We start from the raw sequence: 18,436 nt of genomic DNA, 5'->3' as shown, positions 1-18,436 counted from the left end.
GCCATGGCTGTTTAAGCAAAGGCTACTCCTGAAGACCATGCTTGGCTCATGCTTCCACAATGATCCCAGTCTGAGTTTGTTCCACAAACTCAGATTACTTGCAGACTAACTGCCCCACTGCTGGCACCAGAGATGCCTTTCCATGTTTGAAGTCAATCACAGAATCACAAACTCATTTTTGTTGGAAAAGACCTTTGAGGTCATTGAGCCCAACCATTCTCTAACGCTACCGAGGCTGGTGCTGAACCATTGTCCCTCAGCACCACATCTCTGCCTCTTTGAAACACCCTTGGGGCTGGTGACTCCACTACTTGCCTAGGGAGTCTGTTTCAGTGTCTGAGAACCCTTTCAGTGAAGAATTTTCTTTTAATATCCAAGTTAATCCCCCAAGGCAACCTGAGGCCATTTCCTCTTATCTTATCACTCATTACTAGGGACAAGAGACCAACACCCACCTCACTCCGGCTTCCTTTCAGGGAGTTGCAGAGGGCCATGAGGTCTTCCCTCAGCCTCCTTCAGACTAAATGATCTCAGTTTCCTCAGCTGCTCCTCACCAGACCTGTTCTCCAGACCCTTCACCAGCTTTGTTGTCCTTCTCTGGACACATTCCAGTCCATTAATGTCCTTCATGGAGTAAGGGACCCCAAAACTGAACCCAGCACTCAGCGTGTCCCCTCACCAGTGCTGAGTCCAGGGGCACAATCACTGCTCTTATCCTGCTGGCCACACCATTCCTGATCCAGGCCAGGATGCTGGCGGACACACGCTGGCTCACGTTCAGCCTGCTGTCGATCAACGCCTTGTTGAGTCTCATGCCTGCTAGGGCAGTGGCACAGGACCTTCTCCCGTTACCCTCAGCCTCTCGCTGCCAGCTGATGTGGCTCCCTTGGTCGTGCTCTGCAGAGGGGCAGCGCAGCTCGGTTACGGCACAGGCAGACTTCTCCAGCGCCCTCCGCGCCCAGCCAGCCCCGGTCCCTCCCCTCGCCGCCCCGCCCCGTCCCGGGGCGGCCGCGGAGCAGCCGCAGCAACAGGTGCGGCCGCAGCCGCTGCCGGCGCCGGGGCCGCGGCGCAGCCCCATGGCCGCCGAGCCGCCGCGTCTCGGCAGGAGCGGAGCCGGCCCTGGCCGAGCCGGTAAGGCATCCCCGGGAGCCCGTGGCGGCAGCAGGAGGTGGGGCATCGAAGGTCGGTTCTGCTGCGGGGCCCGGCGGGGGGGGCAGCTTCGCGTTACGAGCGGGGGAAGGGGCGGGGCAGCGCCCCCGTGCCCGGCGGGGATGGAGGGGCTGCGGGACGAGGCGGGCGGCCCTGCAGAGCCCCACGGATGGCGGCTGGCTCGGGCAGGTGCCAAGTACCGGCGCCCCTCCTTCCCGGGGCCGGCGGAGCCTGGGAGCATCAGCAGGGCCGGAGGGTTCCCGGACTGCTCGGCTTCACCGCGGACAGCTCGCGGCAGTCCCGCAGCCCGGGATGGCTCAGGTGCCAGCATCCCTCAGGTGCCTGTGGGCACCAGCATGCTGTGGGTGCCAGCACTCTTTGGGTGTCGGCAACCCTCAGGTGCCAGCATGCTGTAGGTGGTACCCTGAAGATGCTCGTAGCTGAGAGACCCTAGTACTTAAAGGATGCTTGTACCAGGGAGATGCTGTTAGCAGGAGGATGCTGGTACCAGAGGGATAATGACTTGGTCCCTAGCTGGTCTCATAATGAGACCACTATGGTCAATGTCATTCCTGGGTGAAAGGCTCCCACCCTCCAACGTTTCCCTGCATAGGGATCTCTTCTCCACAGCCCCACCAAGGCAGCAGGAGAGCCGTGAGTAGTACCATGGAGGAGAGGAAAAAAGGCCCACCTGTTTCACCTCCTGCCCCATCCACAGCAGGGCTGGGATGGCTCTTGGCCTTCCCTGATCACTCCCTTTGCTGTGACGGTCAGTGCCTCCTCTCTCAAGCTCCAGCTCCCAGAGTCAGGCTGCTAAACCATAGCCTGCTTTAAAAAACCTCCACACCCCTGCTTTGGCAAAATCCTTGGAAACGTGACTTGTACCAGCTGCTGGGGGCAGAGGAGGAAATCAAAAGATCTCTACATCTTGTTATTGAAACCCTGGATGGTGAGTAAGCCAGTCTGATGATCCCAGGGAGCCTGACTCATCTGTTTTTTGAACACTCGGGGTTGGTGAGATGATGGGAATGTGCGGCGGCTGTTCTCCAGCAACGTCATCCCATCCCACATGGATATCAGCTGGGACAGAGGCTCCTGGGCTGTGTCTGCCTTCACAACCCCATCCTGCAACACCCTTTGCTGCTCTGGGTGCTCTGTGATGACCTGGGGGCACAGGTGAAAGGCTTTTAGTCTCTGCAGGTATAATTAATCATAAACCAAATGAAGCTGCCCCTGGAAAAGGTGGGGATCATTGAGTCCTTGTCTCCCAAGCTCCCGAGCCTGGCCTCTCACTGCTTTGCTAGGGCATGTTACTTAAGAAACCTTCCAGGAAATAATGCCATGCCATGTCCCCTCCACCCACCGCCTTCCACCAGCGATGGGAGAGGCTTTGCAGGAGCGCAGAGGAGCCTCCCCGCTGCCCAGGACCTACTGCAGCCACCAGGGAATCCCCAGCAGCCGTGCCGAGTTGGCTGGGTGCAAGAAGACCCTCACCACCACCACGCCGGCAGCCAGCGTTGCTCAGGCTTTCTTTTGCCTCCTGCTGTGCGTCCCCTGGGGCAGCTCCTGCCCCCCCAGCTGCCAGTGCACGGAGCGGGCAGGGGCCAAGGCTGTGCTCTGCAGCTCCCGGCACTTGGAGGAGATTCCCAAGGATATCCCCAGAGACGCGGTGTTCCTCAAGCTGGACGCTAATAGCATCACCAGGATCCCCAGCGATGCCTTCAAGCACCTCTCCCACCTGGAAGAACTCGACCTCTCCAGGAACGCCATCGAGAAGATCGACCGGGCAGCATTCAAAGGGGTAGCCGCCGGGCTGCGCACCCTCGACCTCTCCAGCAACCGCATCCGCAGCATCCCCAAGGAGGCCTTGGTGGCGCTCAACGCCAAGCTGCGGCTGGCCAACAACCCCTGGCACTGCGAGTGCGCCCTGCAGGAAGTGCTGTGGGAGGCGCGGCTGGACCCCGACTCCGTGCAGGACATCACCTGCCACACGGCCCCGCGCCAGGAGTACGTGGGCAAGTCACTGCTGCAGGTGCTGGACGCCGGCGTCAACTTCTGCAGCGTGCACCAGCGGACCACGGACGTGGCCATGTTCATCACCATGTTCGGCTGGTTCGCCATGGTCATCGCCTACGTCGTCTGCTACGTCCGCCACAACCGGGAGGACGCCTGCAAGCACCTGGATTACCTGAAGCCGCTGCCGAGCGCCCAGGGCCACGCAGAGACCACCAGCACCGCTCTGTAGTGCTTCCCAGCTTCTCTGCAGGCAGCCAGTGGCAGCCTGGTGGGTTTCAAAGCTTCTCTCTGGGATGTTCCAGCACTTGCTCCGGTTCTGCAAACGAGCACCACTGACTTTGCTCCTCCCCGGTGATGCTGGACTGAGTGTGAGCAAACATCATGGGAGAGGCATGCTGGGGACACCCCATGTAGACTTCTCTGTGGAGCCCAGGTTCCCAGGAAGGAATGCCCCCTTGCAGACCCCTTCTGCCCTGCCAGAGCTGGGCTCACAGTGACAGCAGACCCGGACACTTGCATGCGGTCCACATGGTTTGGAGACAAAAGACCTTGGGGGAACACGGGGTGTTCTGTGGGGCCCAAGAGGTCCCTGAAGCCTGGGGTGCAGAGGTAGAGGCTGCTCTGTGCAGCAGTGTCAGCATGGCCTGGCTCAGTTGAGGACCAGCTTTGCAGCCAGCAGGACATATGCCCCAGCCCCAGTGTGGGGCAGCCTCTACTTGCCACCACCAGTCCCGAGGGTCATCTCCCAAATCTTTGATGTCTCAATAAAGCCCTGCATGCAGGAAAAGCCCTCAGGGTTTGTGCTGAGCTGGGAGCCGGCACCTGGGGAGGATGGTGCTGCTCAAGGGGCTTGTGCTTGTCCTAATTTGATCTCTCCTAAAGCAGACAAGCCTAAATTCAATGTACTGGCTCCACTGCCATCAGACTGCAGCCCTTTGAGCAGGGGCCAGTTGGCCAAATAGTGCCTCTGCATCTTGTCTGGTACATTTGGCCTTATTTTGCCCTTCCTTGGGGCTTAATTAAAGATGCAGCATGTGAAAGCAAATCAAGCTCTACCTCATTTCACAAGCAAGAAATGGTCCTTCCTGGCAGAGCCAATTGCAGCCACAGGCTAGGGGAGAAGAGAGGTCTGCAGGGGCTGCCATGGCAGCTGTCTGGGGCCTGGACTATGGGGCAGCTCAGGGTGTGACCCTTCCCAGACCTGGGGGGTCAGCATCTCCCGTGGGCTCCCCAGTGTCCCCATGGTGGGTGTCCCAGCCCCAGCAGGAAATTTGGGGCTGGGGAAGGCTGACTGATTTTCTGGGACAGCTGGGAGAAGCGCAGGGGCAGATGGAGGGGCACCCTTACCTCAGCACCCTGCTGGCCACCTGTGGCCACAGACATGGCCCCACCTCAGCCAGGGGGGCTTGTTGAGCAGAGGGAAGCATCTGCTGTGAGCAGAGCGGCTCAGGTACCTGCAGCTTGCACGTGGGACAAAGGCTGGGTGCACACAGTTTATTGAAGCTCTGGTTAAGCAAAAGAGTTCCCCAGCGAAGGAGAAGAAAAAAATATAGAGGCCACAGTTCCACCTGGGAGAGTGTTGGATCTTTTCCATGGCCATGGGAGCTGGATTGGTCCCAGTGCACAGCAGCCTTGCCTGGGAGTCACTAACCACATGCACAGGGGTTCAAGGAGCAGCACTGGTCCTTGCACAGGTCTGTGGGTTTGCACAACAGACACAGGTCACTCAGCAGGGACAGCCAAAGCCAGCCATGGTGGAGCAGGAGGGTGGGCAGGCACCCACAGCTGTAGGGTGGGCTGGGGAGGCCAGTGAAGATGGGCACAAAATGTGGTGTGTAGTGTTGAACCACATGGGTCCCCTGCAGCATCACAGGCACTGGGCAGCCACAGCTGAGCCCAAAGCCACCTTTGCCCCCCCCAGTTTCTCACATGCTGTTTCCTGGCCCCCTGCACACACCCACCCCAGCAGCACACACTCTGTTCTGCTCAGTCTCTTTCTTCTCTGGCTTTATGCAAGCTCTGGCCACAACCACTGGCAGCTCTGGCCAGTCTGGCTAGAGACTGCCAAGCACCAGGGTGCTGGAGAGCCCAGGGAAGTGCCTGGGCACCAGGTGCCCTAAGCAGGATGTGGCTCTGGAGCATGGAAAGAGAGCTTGCCTAGGAGAAATGGCACCAAAGCAGCATCACAGCCCCTTTGCCAGCCCCCAGACAAGGCTGCAGGGAGCCCTGGAGCTCCTCTCCTCCTCCTTGTTCTCCCCTTCTGCAGAGCACACACCCAGCCAACTGCAGGGCTGATGCTGCAGCCCTTCCTGGGCGCTGTGGTCCGTCTTCACCTCGATGCCCAGCTCACCTCTGTCCTGGCAATCAGCTGAACATGTCTCAGCCCCTTCAGGTGGTCTTCAGCTTGAGCACCTTGGAAAGTGGCTCCTTGGCACTAGAGTAGAGGAGGTAGGAACCCTCGGTGGTGTGAAACGCCTCCCAGTCTCTGCAGCCAACTGTGGGCAGGTGGTGAACTGCTACGAAGCCTTCATAGCCTTGCCACCTGCACAGGGACAGCAGTTAGCTCTTGGGGCACAAACTGGGCACCTGAAAGGGGGCAGGAAGGCCAAGCCTGGGGCTGGCATCTCCCACTTGCCCGCTGCAGTTCGGGATGGGATGTCCCCTGTGGAGGCTTTTCATACCTGCCCAGAAACAGGGAGCAGCCTTATCTGTCCTCCCTGGGCAGATGCATTAGCATCTGAAGAGCTTGCCTCCATGCTGGGCTCCTAGCAGGGTCACTGCAGCTGGGACCAAGCACTCAGCCCCCCAGCCCTGCCCTCCTCCCGCAGCAGTACCTGTAGATGATACTGTTAACGGAGAAGGTGAAGCCATCAAAGGAGTTTGCTACCACCAGAAAAGAGTCATCTCCCACCGAGAAGAACTCCCAGTCCAGGGCACTGGGGATGAAGCAAGCAGATGGGCAGGTGAGGTGGCCTCTCTGTGGCCAGCCAAGGAAGGGGCCGCATGTCCGCAGGGCTGAGCCCACCCCAGTCTCTGCCACCCCAATCACACACAGAAAACTGTTCTTCCCAGCTTGATCCTGAAAGGAAATCTACCCTTGTTCCTAGATCCACGGCCTTCTCCTGGCTCCCACTGGGACTGGGTGCCAAAACCCTGTCATCCATTGCCCTCCCAACCAGTCTCAGTCTCTGGCAGCACGCAAAGCCTGCGTGAACCCTCCAGGAGACCTCCGGGTTCCTCAGGGGGAAGGACGTGGACTGAGGAACACCATGACTCTCTGCAGAAGTACCTGAAAGTGAGGAGGTCCTGGAATTTGACAAACATCTGGGCAGTGATGTTCAGCTCATAGATGGAGGAGTTGATAGCATAGAAGTTAGAGGGTGCTGGCATCCCACTGTCATAGCTATGGCTGTTTGCAACAGCCAGGAAGACTCTGTCCCCGATACGAAAGACCTCCCAGTCAGCAGCACCAATTGTCTGTGGGGAAGGAAGCCACAGGGGAAGCTGGATGTAGACAAAGCCTCTGCAAGCAAAGGATGCTGCAAGGTGTGTGAGAACTGCTGGAGGTGCAGTAGGGAAGTTGCCCACTCCTAAAACCTTCCCAGAAACAAACCAACTCTCCCTCCGTCAGTCCCTGGGGGAGAGCAGTGGGAAACTATCACTGCCTTTCCAGAGGACTGGAGAGCAACTGCATCTCTAATTACTCCCTGGCTTATCTAAACCCAGAGGAGGGACCAGTGGCCAAGCCTTACCAGGATAGACTGGAAGAGCTGGAAAGAGCCACTGAGCCAGATGTAGATGTGTGAGTAGATCTTGGTGGACGTGCCGTTGAACGTGTTAGCCACAGCTAGGAAGGAATATGGCCCGATGGTGAAAAACTCCCAGTCATAGGCTCCAGAGGTAGGGATGGTCTGGTTGGTTTCAAACAAGCCTGTCCTGGGGTTCCACCTGTATATCACACTGTCTATGTTGTGGTTATTCCCTGGGGGAGAGAGACAGACAGGTGTGCACCGTGAGGAGAAGGGACACCTGGCTTCTTTGAGAAGCAAGACCCAGAAATGGGTTCAGGTGCACAAATATTTGCCAGCAAGTTGAGAAGCTGTTTGCTAGTCACTGGTTGCTCCTCAAGAAGTATCCAGAGGCTCTAGAGCCCCCATCCCTACCTAGCACCTCTATCTCTACCTAGACCTTCCATCTCTAGCTAGAGCCTCCATCCCCATGGAGCATTAACACCTTCACAGTATCACAGTATCACCAAGGTTGGAAGAGACCTCAAGATCCAACCTGTCCAACCTGTCACCACAGACCTCATGACTAAACCATGGCACCAAGTGCCACATCCAGTCCCCTCCTGAACACCTCCAGGGATAGTGACTCCACCACCTTGCTCCTGACTGTGTGGTGGCAGCTTAGCAACAGCCCCCAGCAGAGGTGGGATGGGAGGGTGCTGTGTGCCCACAGCAGTGGCACACCAGAGGCACCTTGCCAGCATCCCAGGGTGGCCAAGCTCTGCTGGCTGTCCCAAGGGGCCACCATGTGCTGTGAGACCAGTCTCAGCCAAGTCCCTAAGGCATTGACATCACAGACTGCAGTCACCCTGTGCACACAAGCTTGCACATCTGGGAGAAAGCCACAGCTGGGACAGCACCACAATGGCATTTTCAGTGCTCCAAAGGGACCTTTCTGCTGGCACTGCCACAGAAGTAGGTCTTGTCCAAACTGGTTATGGTAGAGTCCAGAAGGTGACATGGGGAGTTTCCAGCCCAACTCACAGGCAGCTGGTGCCAAAGGAGCCAGCCCTGATGGCAAGGAAGGAAGCCCACTGGCCCAGCAACTGAACCTGGCTGTGAGCATCCTGCAGAACCAGGGCTGTGGTATTGACCCATTCATCCCTAGTGCCACAGGGTGCTCATCCCTGGTGCCATAGGGTGCACATCCCAGCACAGACCAGCTCATGGTAAGGGAAGGGAACAAGGCTGGATCACGTCTGCAGGGTGTGCAGGGCAGAAGGGGTGTCAGCAGGCTCTCAGCTCCCCTCAGTCTCTTGTGTGCTCCCAAGGCCAAGGGTTTGGCTTCTCAACAGGCTCAGGTCCTGCAAACTCAGGCAGCTGCCATCACCACAACACCTTCTCACGTAGCCTTGGGGAAACAAATGAGGAGCGGCAGAGAGGTTCATCAAAGACCCCATCCCTGCTGTCACCTTTGTCCCCTGTTGGCAGAAATCCTGAGTGGGACTGTGTCAGCCACTTCCTTGAGTGCTGTTTCCTCCTGAAATGAGAGGGTCTGGGAGGGTTCACGATCTGGCTGTGCCCTGCACTCCTGCAGAGGCTGCGCAGAGAGCTGCAGTGTTTCCATGGCAACGGGAGGATGCTCTGGGGCAGGGCATCCCAGTCCCCTGTGTCACCCTGACTGAGCTGGAGCTGCAGGGAATGGAAGGGCTGGGTGTAAGGGCTGAGTACCTTCTCTGTGGTTGACCACAGCGAGGAAAGCCTCTCCCTCAATGACAAATGCCTCCCAGTCCCTGGCGCTGTGCGTGGTGATCCTCTGGTGCGTGATGAACTTCTCCTTCCTGCGGCTCCACTTGTATATCACAGAGAGCTCCTGGCCCCTCTCATCCTGCTCAAAGTTAGCCACTGCTAGGAAGATCTGAAAAATAACAAGCCAGCACATCTTGGGTTTCTCCTCTCCTAAGGCTGCAGACAAACACAGGCAGGGTGAAGATGGGAATGTGGGCAATCCCGTCCTGCCCCATGGGTTGCTGGGGCAGGGACCGAGGTGGCCAGTGTGGGGCAGGGCATCCCTGGCTGGCTCTGAGCACTCCCCAGCACTACAATACATCTGGAGGGGGAAGAGGGACCTGGTGGCTTGTGGGGGTCTTTGTGCATGGCAGTAGTAGTGTTCCCTCTAGTTATATCTGGGGCAAGGACCAGCGGCCATAGCCTCATACAGAGCAGAGGGAGAGTCGTGCTGTGGCCACTCATCCCCTGCAGCCCCAGGGCTGTGCTGGTGGAAATGGCTGGGGAGGGAGTGGGGTCTGAGCTGCCAAAGCTCCCCTGCCAGGAAATGTTGTTCAGTACTGACAAAACCGATGGTAACGATTCCCTAAGACAAGCTGTGCTCCAGACCAGGAGCCCCACCATGAGCACTGGGGACAACCAGGCAGCAGAGATGGCCTTGCACAAGGCAGGAGGTGCATCCAAGCTGGTGGTGGTATGCAGTGTGGCACACTGTTCCCACCACTCCACTGTGCTTCAGATGGAGTGGCAGAGGTTCTGTTCCATTTGGAGCCACAAAGAATCCCAGGGACACAGTCCACAAGTCCTCATCCCCATAGTCAGTGAGGAGGGTCTCCTTCCTCCTGATCACTGCAGGACCCTGCCAGCACCAGCTCCAGGCTTTGTCTTGCCAAGCTCATGCTGGAGGGGAAACCATTTCAACTCCCCTGTGAGCTCTGCACAGAGGTGGCTGTCAGCAGCTGTTTGTTTGGCTTGCCCAGGGCTCCTCACAAAGTGGTAAGCAGCTCCACAGAGAGAGAAGTAAGACAGATACTCTGCAGAAGTCCCATGGCAGATTGCCCAGGGAAGTAGAGATGGGTCCAAAGTCCTGGAAGGATCTGAAAACAAGAGGGCTTAAAAATGCAGGCAACTGGACTCAGTGGGTCTCAGGAGGGAGCTACAGGCTCTGATGGCTCTCTAAAATCACAGTTAGATCTCTGAGACCAGAATGGACCTTATGCATGCCCACCACAGTCAGAGCTCAGGGAAGGCTTTTCCCTCCATGCTGCCATGTCAGAGCTGCATGTCCCCAAGAGCAATGCCACAGCCACTGTCTGAGATGATCCTTGCCTTGCTTCACAGTGCAAGGTGGCAACTGCAGCAAAACCTGCTCTCTGGGGTGGCCAACCTCTGCACCAGGCTGGAAGCTGTGACAAGAGCACACCCATCCCAGGCTGGACCACAGCTCTGCACTCTTCACACTGGCACTCACTACCTGAGACAGGAACAGGCAGAGTCTGCTAGAAATGAACATCAGCACATGGGGGGGATCCAGCTGCAGCAGTTAGCTTTGGAGACTGACCTCACAGACATTCTGGAGATCCCCAGGAAGAGACCCAAACAATCTGGACATCCAGTTATTTGTGCTGCCAGCATCAGCTGCTGAGAATGGGCTGGATGGGTCCAACTACAGCAAAACCAGCAAAACACAGAGGGCAGCCCACAGACCAGGCAGCAGTCCCCAGGACAGACTCTCACCAAGCTGTGAGGGTGTATCAGTGTGACCTCACCAGAGACAAAGATTCACCCTCTAAACCATGCCTGAGACTCAGGGCTTCAGAGGAGAAGCCAGTGGTGGGCAATTGCAGTTTAAGACACTGAAATATGAAGACACTGAAATACCCTTCCAGGCAGACCTACCTTCTTCCCTATGGTGAAATACTTCCAGGACTGAGCTTGGTAGGTGGGGATGTTCTGGTAGGGCACAAACTTCCCATCAGTCCACTTATAGATGGCAGATCCAGGCAGAGTGTAGCGGTTGGCTGTGGCTGCAAACAGTCCCACCTTCGGGATGGTGAAGACCTCAACACCCATTGTCTCAGAGTTGGTCACCAGGTTCTGGTACTCCTCCACATAGTCCAGCCTCTGTTTGACTAGGAGATCATTAAAAAAACGAAAAGAGGGTTAAGGTCAAACCCAGATGGCCTTGACTGGAGAGGCATAGCAGAGCTGTAACGGCAGCGCTTGCTGCTGTGTGGAGCTCTACGGGGTGGGAAAATTAGGTGCTGGTGCCACTGGTGGTGAAGAGCTGAAACCTTAGAGGGTTGGTGAAAGGCCTGGCTCCATTTCCTTGGGTAGCACACCAGCCACATCCCCCCCTGCCTGTTCCCTGGTGGAGGGCTGCACTGCAAAATGCTCTGCCAGACAATCTCCTCTGGGGGAACGAGAATGACGCCGTGGATGTTCACTGCTCATTACAAAGTGGCTTGAGATGTTTATCCTAAAGACAACAGGGAAAGGAAAAGACCTACAGCAAAAGGTCCTGAGCTGCTGGAGCAAGCTGGCTTAACCTGTACCTACTTACAGCAGTCCTGCACCAGAAGCTTTCTCTGGCTGCAGTCAGCATGAGCTCTGGAAGAAGTTGAAGAAGGCTTAGACAGAACGAATGCCAGAGATTAGAACAAAAGGCTGAGTGGTCCAAATAGTAAATGGGGGGGCACTGGAAGGGACAAATGGCAGGAAAAGGCCTACAAAGAGGGCTACAGTGTTTGTGGCACCAAGGGGTGCAGGTCAGCAAGATCCCAGCATGAGGTCTCCTAGGGAAAATGAGGAGACAGTGCCAATACTGATGACTTCTGGTGGTAGGGAGGGATGGGGGATTCCAGCCATCACTAGTTTCTGTGGGTAGCAAACGACTCATCCCCTCCCACTATATGGGCACCAGCTTGAGAAAAACCTCAGGAGAGGGCTGGATGGACAGCTTGGTTGTGGGCATGCCTCTTCCTCAAAGTCTTCTCCAGAGATCCTGAACAGAATGTCTGGAGTGAGCAGGAGAGTGCCAGTGGGAGAAATTAATTTCTTTAGTGAGTAACAGCCTCCAGGCTGTGAGTAAATCCCTCCAGGCTCTGCTTGCTTTGCCACCTTGTTACTCCAATGCTGCCAAACTAACTCCTGCACAAAGGCCATAAGAACTGGGATGGCACAGGTGCTTGCCTCTGCCATCCTCCCATTTCTCCCTCTAGTATTTCCAGCAGCTAATGAGTCTTCCTACTTCTTCTTGTTCACTCTACAAGTGCTTCAGAACCAAGAGCACATGTGACTTTGGGACCTCAGGGCAAGGAGCAGCCCAGAACCCCAGGCACGGCTCTCAGTGGGGTGAGATGGACCTTCTCAGATGGATAAGGAGCTCATTTCTGACCACAGAAGTCCCAGAAGGGGACAACACAGGCAAACATGGGCACTGTGTGAGTGATGGGGAGCTGGTTCACAGAGGTGCTGGAATTCAGAGATGCCCTGGGAATACAGGTGTGAGCACCAAGAACAAAATGAAGGCCAGTCAAGCAGGGGAGAGGCAGTGGGACAGACAGCCCTGCTCCCTTGTTCTGTGTGCGTGTGAATTAGTTTCCACCCTACAGTGCTGTCAAGGGCTGACCTCTGCTCTTCCTCTGCTCCAAGAGCCTCCCCCCCTCCTGGAGAGCACATTGCACACCAGTACCTTCCAGCATGGAAATCCAGGTGCTGCCATTGCAGAGGAACAGCCCTCGCTGGGAGGCGTTGAACCAGAACTGCATCTTCTCCTGCTTGGTGCAGGCTGGTCTGGACCCCAGGGTCACCTTTGTGTCAGTCTCTGGGAGCAAAGCAGGTGCCTCTTAGAACACACAAAAGAGGAATAACGAGACTAATCCCCATGCACAGAGAGGAAGGTTGGATGTCCTTGTCCCATCCTGATGATAGGCACCAGGGGACTGGGAAAATGGCATCCTGGCACCAAGCTGGGAAGCCACCAGCTGAGAAAAGCCTGGAGGCTGGCACTTGTGGGGGTACTGGCATGAGTCCAGCACTGCCAAGTCTCCCAGGCAGGGACACTCGTACTCTCCAGGAGTATTTTGGAGAGGAATCCCACCCCACACACATGTGGAGAAGCAGAGGGTGCTGGGGACACCCTCTTCCCCCCTGCTTCTGTGCCCAGCCCCACAGTGAGAGCCTTCCTCCGCAAAGGCAGAAGGTGGCAGGCAGAGCTTGTGCAGGTACTGACCGTAGGGATACTTAAGCACCTCGTTGCTTGCTGGCTTTTCAGCAAGTCCCTGGAGGACAGTGGGGACAGAGAGCATCTCCACTTTAAAGTCCATGGTGGTGCATATCTGAGAGGTGGCATCAGCTCCTGGCAGCAAAACAAGCTGTCTTAGCAAGCCCTGGCAAAGAGGGAGAAGCAGAATGGAGAGCAAGTCCAGCAAGACCAAGAAATGGAAACTGCAGGTGATTTATGGCCTGGATTTCCCTCCCAGCACTTGCTCTTGTTTCCCTCTCTCTGCGGTCTTGGAAGCCTCCACAGGATTTATGAACATTTATAAGATGATCATTACGTGCCCAGCCTGCTGAAATCTCCACCCCAGGCAATGCAACAGCTGGTGCAAGAGCACCAGCAAGGGGCTGGTTAGCTGCAGATGGCTTTCACAGGCTCCACTTTTCACTGCTGGTCAGGATTAGGCTCTACCCTAACTTAAGATCAATGAGACTGTGCTATCAGCTGTCTTTCTGCCACCACTCTGATGCCAATGTGCTCTAAAAAGCAGGTTTGCTCCATGAAGTGCTAGTTGCCAGTACTGTCCCCTGCACATCCACAGCCTAATGGAGACCAAGTCCAGCTGTGTGGACCCCTGGCCACCTCTGCTGCCTGCACTGTGGCCCAAGCCCTGCCAGCAAAGGGGCTGAGAGGGGCCTGCAGTTTGCTCCAGAGCTAGCCATGAGCACCCTGGGCAGCCCCAGACCTACCGTGAATACTCCTTTCCTTCTCCTCCTGCTGCCCAGGTAGAAGCTGGCTCTTTTCACTGACAAGGACGATGGAAACGGTGTCTCCACCACACTGCAGATGGGCAGAGAAGGGGCAGGGGACAATTTCACGGTGTCTGCTGGTGCCTGGAGGAGATGCTGGTGGAGGAACATCACCCTGCCAGCCCTCCTGAGCCCACCACCCCTGACCTACATGTCCTTGGGGATGCTGCAGTCCACTGTCAGCGAGAAGGACTGGCCAGAGACGGCCAGGACGAGCGTGTGCCACTGGTTGTCAGAGAGGGAGACGTTGGGGAAGGTGACGCGGGTTTGCCAGCCACCAGCGTGCTCCTGGCTCCAGAAGAGGAAGTGGAGCTTGTTGGGGGCATAGCGCAGTCCCACCAGCACGCTGGAGCTCTCCTCTGCCATCAGCGTGAAGAGGTACTCGTTCCTCTGCGGGAGGGCACCGACTCAGATTCACCTGCTGCAAGCGGCAGGGCTGGGCAGCGCCGGCTCCGTGCCCAGCCGGCTGCGCTTACCTTGGTGGGGGCGCTGAGGACCCTCAGCGTGACGATGATGGAGAACTCCTCGGGGAAGCAGTCACAGTGGATGAAGAGGCGGGAGGCGGGGAAGCCCAGGGCACGGGGCCGGGAGGTGTTGAGCTGGAAACCGCGCATCCCCTGCACTTGGAACACCCTCATGCTGCGGGCCAGCCCGCCAGCAGGGACCGCCTCCGACAGGATGTCCAGCGGGCGCAGGTCTGGGCCAAAACACAGTGGAACATGTCACGATGGTGGCAGCCATCCCACTCTGCCCCACTGTGGGAAGAAGTCCTCTGTGCTGGTGCTCTGTTATGTAGCTTGCACAAGGTAGCCAGCCCAGCTTCAGCACTGGCTGGAGCACTCCGCAGCTACAGCACCCTGCCGCGCCCTGGTAGCCTGCTGTCCTTGTCTGGGGTCTGCACCAAGCCCCTGCTCTGGGGACACAGGGAGGTTTGCCCTCCAGGCACCAAGGCTGAGCTCTCCATCCCCACAGAAGGAACGCCAAGCGTGCAGGCTCACCTGCAGGAACGGCACCGCTGCAGCAGCTCTGAATGCTGACCCTGGAGCCAGGACCTGCTAGCAGGGCAGCCTCAGGCTGCCACCACCTTCCTCAGAATCCACCAGCAGTAGCAACCTCAAACAGAGCCAGAAGAGCATGCAGGGGCCCATCCAGTGCCAGCAGCTTTCTTGCAGGACAGCCACCCAGGGCGGAGGGGCAGGGCACTCCCCGCTTCAGCCCTGATCCGGCTCCCCCACCCCAGCCCTAGCTGCACACACTCGGGTTCTCCGCTGGCCGGCACTGAAACTGCTCTGTAAATAATTCTTCTATCCTCAGAGCTGAAACAATGTGCCTAGCTCCAGGGCATCGCCCAGGTGAAGAGCAGCACTGCACTTGGCACTGCAAAGCCATCCCTAGGTAGCAGTGCCGGGGGCGCCGTCAGGCTGATGCCTCGGCAAGTGCCCATAGCCGTAGGTAGGCCTATGCCCGCCATGGGCCCTTCTCCAGCCTTGGCACCCACCCAGCTTTTGTTGCTGAATGCTTCTCTGCCGGGGTTGTGTGAGCGTCAGAGGCTCAGTGGTGATGCCCGAGAGGATGAAGTAGCACTTGGCCGGACTGAAAAGCGTCTGCCTCCGCCCCGAGGGAAGCCAGGCTTTTAGCTCCTATTTGCACTAATAAATCTCGGCTGCTGGGGCACAGCGGGAGGCCAGAAGGGAGGGAGCTGGCATGTGGCTGAATCCAAACCGGCTAGAGAAGGGAAGCATTTCCCCTCCAGCATCCCCGGTTGCCTCAAAGCCAGACGGGCAGAGCAAGGAGGAATCTGCTCATGTGGCTCCATCCAGCCTGAAGCAGGGAGACCAGGGCGGTCCTTCCCACTCTGCCACCTTTATGTCAATCCTGCCTGCCCCTCTGCTGGTGTTAGCTACTCCTAAAGCAGAGCTTTGGTGGGGGAAGTTGAACTGAAATTACTTACCATTGCACCATCTGGGGAATGATCAGTTCCTGTTTTTCTCAGCAAAAAAGCACAAGCTGAATTTAGCCTCGGATGTGCAGAGGGGTTTAGGGGACCCCAGCTGCCCCAGGGGTAGCTGGACTGAGCCAGGGGACAGCTCAGGTGGGGCAGGTGACTGTGAGCTGGGAAGGGACCAACTCTTGAAGCCAAACCTAGACCCCTAAACCCAAAAATGCATGTCCCAGTCTGCCTCCTGTGCCAGTGGCTGCTGACAGTCAGAGCAGAGCTGGTGGTTAACGGCCAGGAGAGCAGCTGAACTCTTTCAGCCCAGTTTGGGCAGTGCAGGTGGCTGGCAGCTGCCTACTTGGAGGGGTGGCCAGGAGCCAGGGCTAGAAAGGAGCAACAAGGACATAGGAAAGGTTAAATGTGGTGATGTTGGAGCCTTGACACCCCCAGGACTCCTCCAGCTGAAGCTGTTTGGGGACAGTGGTGACATCCCCAAAGAGAACCAAGCACCTGGGGAAGGAGGTGGTGGGCAGAAGCTCTCTGATCTCTCCCACCTTTTCCTTCTCACCAGCAGCTGGGCTGTAATTAAAACCAAATGGGAGTGCCATCAAAGAGACAAGCCCCAAGCACCCTGGGCTCAAGCAGCCCCAAGGGCTGAAGATTCACTGCCTGCACAGAGCCTGCACAAGTGTGGGCACTGGAGTGCGAAGATGGAGCCAGGAGACAGGGACCCTCTTTGGCTTGGGATGCACTTGGTGCTACCCTGTGGAAAACGCCGTCAGAGCTGCCAGATCCTTGGCTGAGGGCAGGGAAGCAGAAACTTTCTGGGAGGTTTTGCTGCCAGAGGGCACAGGTTGGTTCTGATAGAGTGTAGGGAGCCCCGGAGAGTCCAGTGTGGGAGGGATTTTCCAGGGACACTTCATAGCTCTCCTCTATTTCTCTTTCCAGCCCTTCCTCTCCCCAGGGCCAGCAGATCTTGGGACAGCAGTTGTGTTGCAGGGACAGGCACACAGCTCTCTCCACAGAACCGAGAAGGGCTGGGTGCTCCCCAGTGTGTGCTTGCTCTAGGGAGCTACAGACACAGGGATGATCCCCGCTACTTACTGCCCATGGGTGCAGGAGAGATGCTGGCAGCTGCAGCACCCGAGGCATCACACCCTGCTGTCAGCCCGAGGCTGAGCTCCATTGGCACTCAGGCACCAAAATTACAGCGATGGACTGCCAGCGAGAGGCTGCCCCAGGTGGGGTACCCCACAGCAGCCACCTGCCCCCCAATGGAGCACACTTCCTAGGGTCTGCCCTGGTTGCACAGGGAACATCCCTTCCCTGGGAGCACACAGCTCCCGGCACGCCTCCCAGCACAGCCGTGTCTGCCTCGACACCTCCCTCCCAGTGAAGCCCACCCGCCAGCCTTCACTCCTACCTGTGCAGTGCTGCCATGTCCTGCCCCCTTGGATGAAGCCCCTGCCAGTGGCCCAGTGGAGGAGGATGACCCTGAGCAGCAGTGAAGCCGACATCAGGGGGCTGGCCTCAGGGGGTCCATCCACTGGGACGACTCCTGACATCCACTCCCAGGGAGGCACGGCTGGGCTCAGCCCCACGGGGACTCTCACATAGTCTGCCGTGGGACCACCTCCTAGGGACATGCCACGCCAGGTTGCTTCATCCTTGCTTCTGGGGTGCTAAGCTGTGCCGGCCCCGCGCGTGGGCATCATCCCCGGGGACACGGCAGGGGTGGTAGGAGGATGCCGCCAGGGGCTCCCCTGGGGCAGCCAGGGAGGCTTGTGGCGTTTGCAGCCTGCGCGCAGACATTTAAATGAGAAGTTCGTGGTGGGAGAGGAGGAGTCCTGGCTCCTCGGAGAGCTTTTATCTTTTGCCCAACCCTCTGGAAGGCGGCTCTGGGGAGGGATTTTTTAATTTAGTGTTTTAATTTTCCTTTTCTTCTTTTTCTTTTCTTTGCTTCCGTTCATTTCTGGTGATTCATTTTTCCAGGGTTATGTGGGGAGTAGGTGGGAGATTCACTCCTGCCTGGAGAGACCGAGGTGGGAACCTTCCTGCCCTTAAAGACCCTGGCCTTTTGACAGCACAATCCCAGCCCGTCCTGGAGGCAGCTCCTCTGTCCCCTCTATCCTCTCCCCGCTGCCAAAAAGAAGCCAGATTCCACAAGGTGCATATTTCTCCCCCAAAACAGGCTCAGGGAGGTGATGAACCACCAATGCTCCAGGCAAGGCTCCAGCCCAAAGGCTGGCCACCAGAGCCAGCCCTGCAGCATGGCAGCAGCATGCTGAGCGCTGGTTCCAGAACCTTTGAGGTTCCACTGCTCAAGCAGAAGAAACAGCAGTGAAAAAAGCCTGCATGCAGCAGGCTCCACTGAGTTTCTCCAGCCACAAAATGAGTAACTTCCAGTCCCAGAACAATTGAAATGGGTTCTCACCCCCCAACCCGCCCCCAAAGCCTTCCTGCGAGGCAAGGGCTAGAATAGAAAGCAGCTGGCCGGGAGGGAATGTAACAAACCGTGTAGCAAACCAAGGGGGTTGTCAGGAAAGAAGCCTAGATGTGCCTCAGTGCTGCTCCGTCTGCACCCCTCACCAGCCCCACCCTGGGACCAGGAGAGTGTAGACCATGGGGTGTGGAGCACTGCACCTCGATCTCAAATTCATCTGCCATAGAAGGAGAGGGCTGAGAGATCTGAAGCTGTTTAGCCTGTAGAAGGGCAGACTGAGCAGGATCTTCTGAACGCTGAGCAGTATCTAAAGGGTGAGTGTCAGGAGGATGGAGCAAGGCTCTT

The 18,436-nt window shown here is 57.3% G+C and overlaps 2 protein-coding genes across 4 annotated transcripts; one reads left to right on the top strand and one right to left on the bottom strand.

Annotated features, from left to right (window-relative positions):
- Positions 1 to 17: 17 nt before the first annotated feature.
- On the bottom strand, positions 18 to 17,478 carry TSPEAR (thrombospondin type laminin G domain and EAR repeats). Of its 3 annotated transcripts, none has more exons than XM_068164034.1 (13): positions 17,072 to 17,478; positions 14,189 to 14,409; positions 13,864 to 14,102; positions 13,653 to 13,743; positions 12,916 to 13,072; positions 12,376 to 12,507; positions 10,581 to 10,813; positions 8,625 to 8,811; positions 6,918 to 7,147; positions 6,455 to 6,642; positions 6,000 to 6,101; positions 5,516 to 5,707; positions 18 to 897 (listed from the first exon to the last, which is right to left on the bottom strand). In XM_068164034.1, exons 1-12 carry the CDS (start codon positions 17,292 to 17,294, stop codon positions 5,554 to 5,556), a joined length of 2,157 nt encoding a protein of 718 aa, XP_068020135.1. In that variant the 5' UTR covers positions 17,295 to 17,478; the 3' UTR covers positions 18 to 897; positions 5,516 to 5,553. The 3 variants fall into 3 exon arrangements, with proteins under 3 accessions (XP_068020135.1, XP_068020134.1, XP_068020136.1); XM_068164033.1 differs by lacking the exon at positions 18 to 897 and adding an exon at positions 4,646 to 4,861; XM_068164035.1 differs by lacking the exon at positions 18 to 897 and having other exon boundaries at positions 4,646 to 5,599.
- On the top strand, positions 990 to 4,613 carry LRRC3 (leucine rich repeat containing 3). The gene is made up of 2 exons (XM_068164039.1): positions 990 to 1,182; positions 2,526 to 4,613. The coding sequence occupies exons 1-2, from the start codon at positions 1,077 to 1,079 to the stop codon at positions 3,392 to 3,394; spliced, it is 975 nt and encodes a 324-aa protein (XP_068020140.1). The 5' UTR covers positions 990 to 1,076; the 3' UTR covers positions 3,395 to 4,613.
- Positions 17,479 to 18,436: the final 958 nt, after the last annotated feature.

This window comes from Melanerpes formicivorus, unplaced genomic scaffold (genome assembly GCF_026170545.1).
Source record: "Melanerpes formicivorus ecotype bairdi unplaced genomic scaffold, bMelFor1.0.p_v2 SCAF_76, whole genome shotgun sequence".
Classification (NCBI taxonomy): Eukaryota; Metazoa; Chordata; class Aves; order Piciformes; family Picidae; genus Melanerpes; species Melanerpes formicivorus.
The sequence above is the reverse complement of the archived record's forward strand: the minus strand, read 5'-3'. Positions and strand labels throughout refer to the sequence as shown.

Bases quoted from the DNA above. Each gene is read 5' to 3' on its own strand.
- TSPEAR (XM_068164034.1), bottom strand. From the start codon at position 17,294: ATGTCCCTAGGAGGTGGTCCCACGGCAGACTATGTGAGAGTCCCCGTG. The intron at 14,103-14,188 runs GTAAGCGCAGCC...GCCCTCCCGCAG, and splicing joins TCCTCAGCGCCCCCACCAAG to AGGAACGAGTACCTCTTCAC. The intron at 6,102-6,454 runs GTACTTCTGCAG...CTTCATCCCCAG, and splicing joins CAGGACCTCCTCACTTTCAG to TGCCCTGGACTGGGAGTTCT.
- LRRC3 (XM_068164039.1), top strand. From the start codon at position 1,077: ATGGCCGCCGAGCCGCCGCGTCTCGGCAGGAGCGGAGCCGGCCCTGGC. The intron at 1,183-2,525 runs GTCGGTTCTGCT...GCCTTCCACCAG, and splicing joins CAGGAGGTGGGGCATCGAAG to CGATGGGAGAGGCTTTGCAG.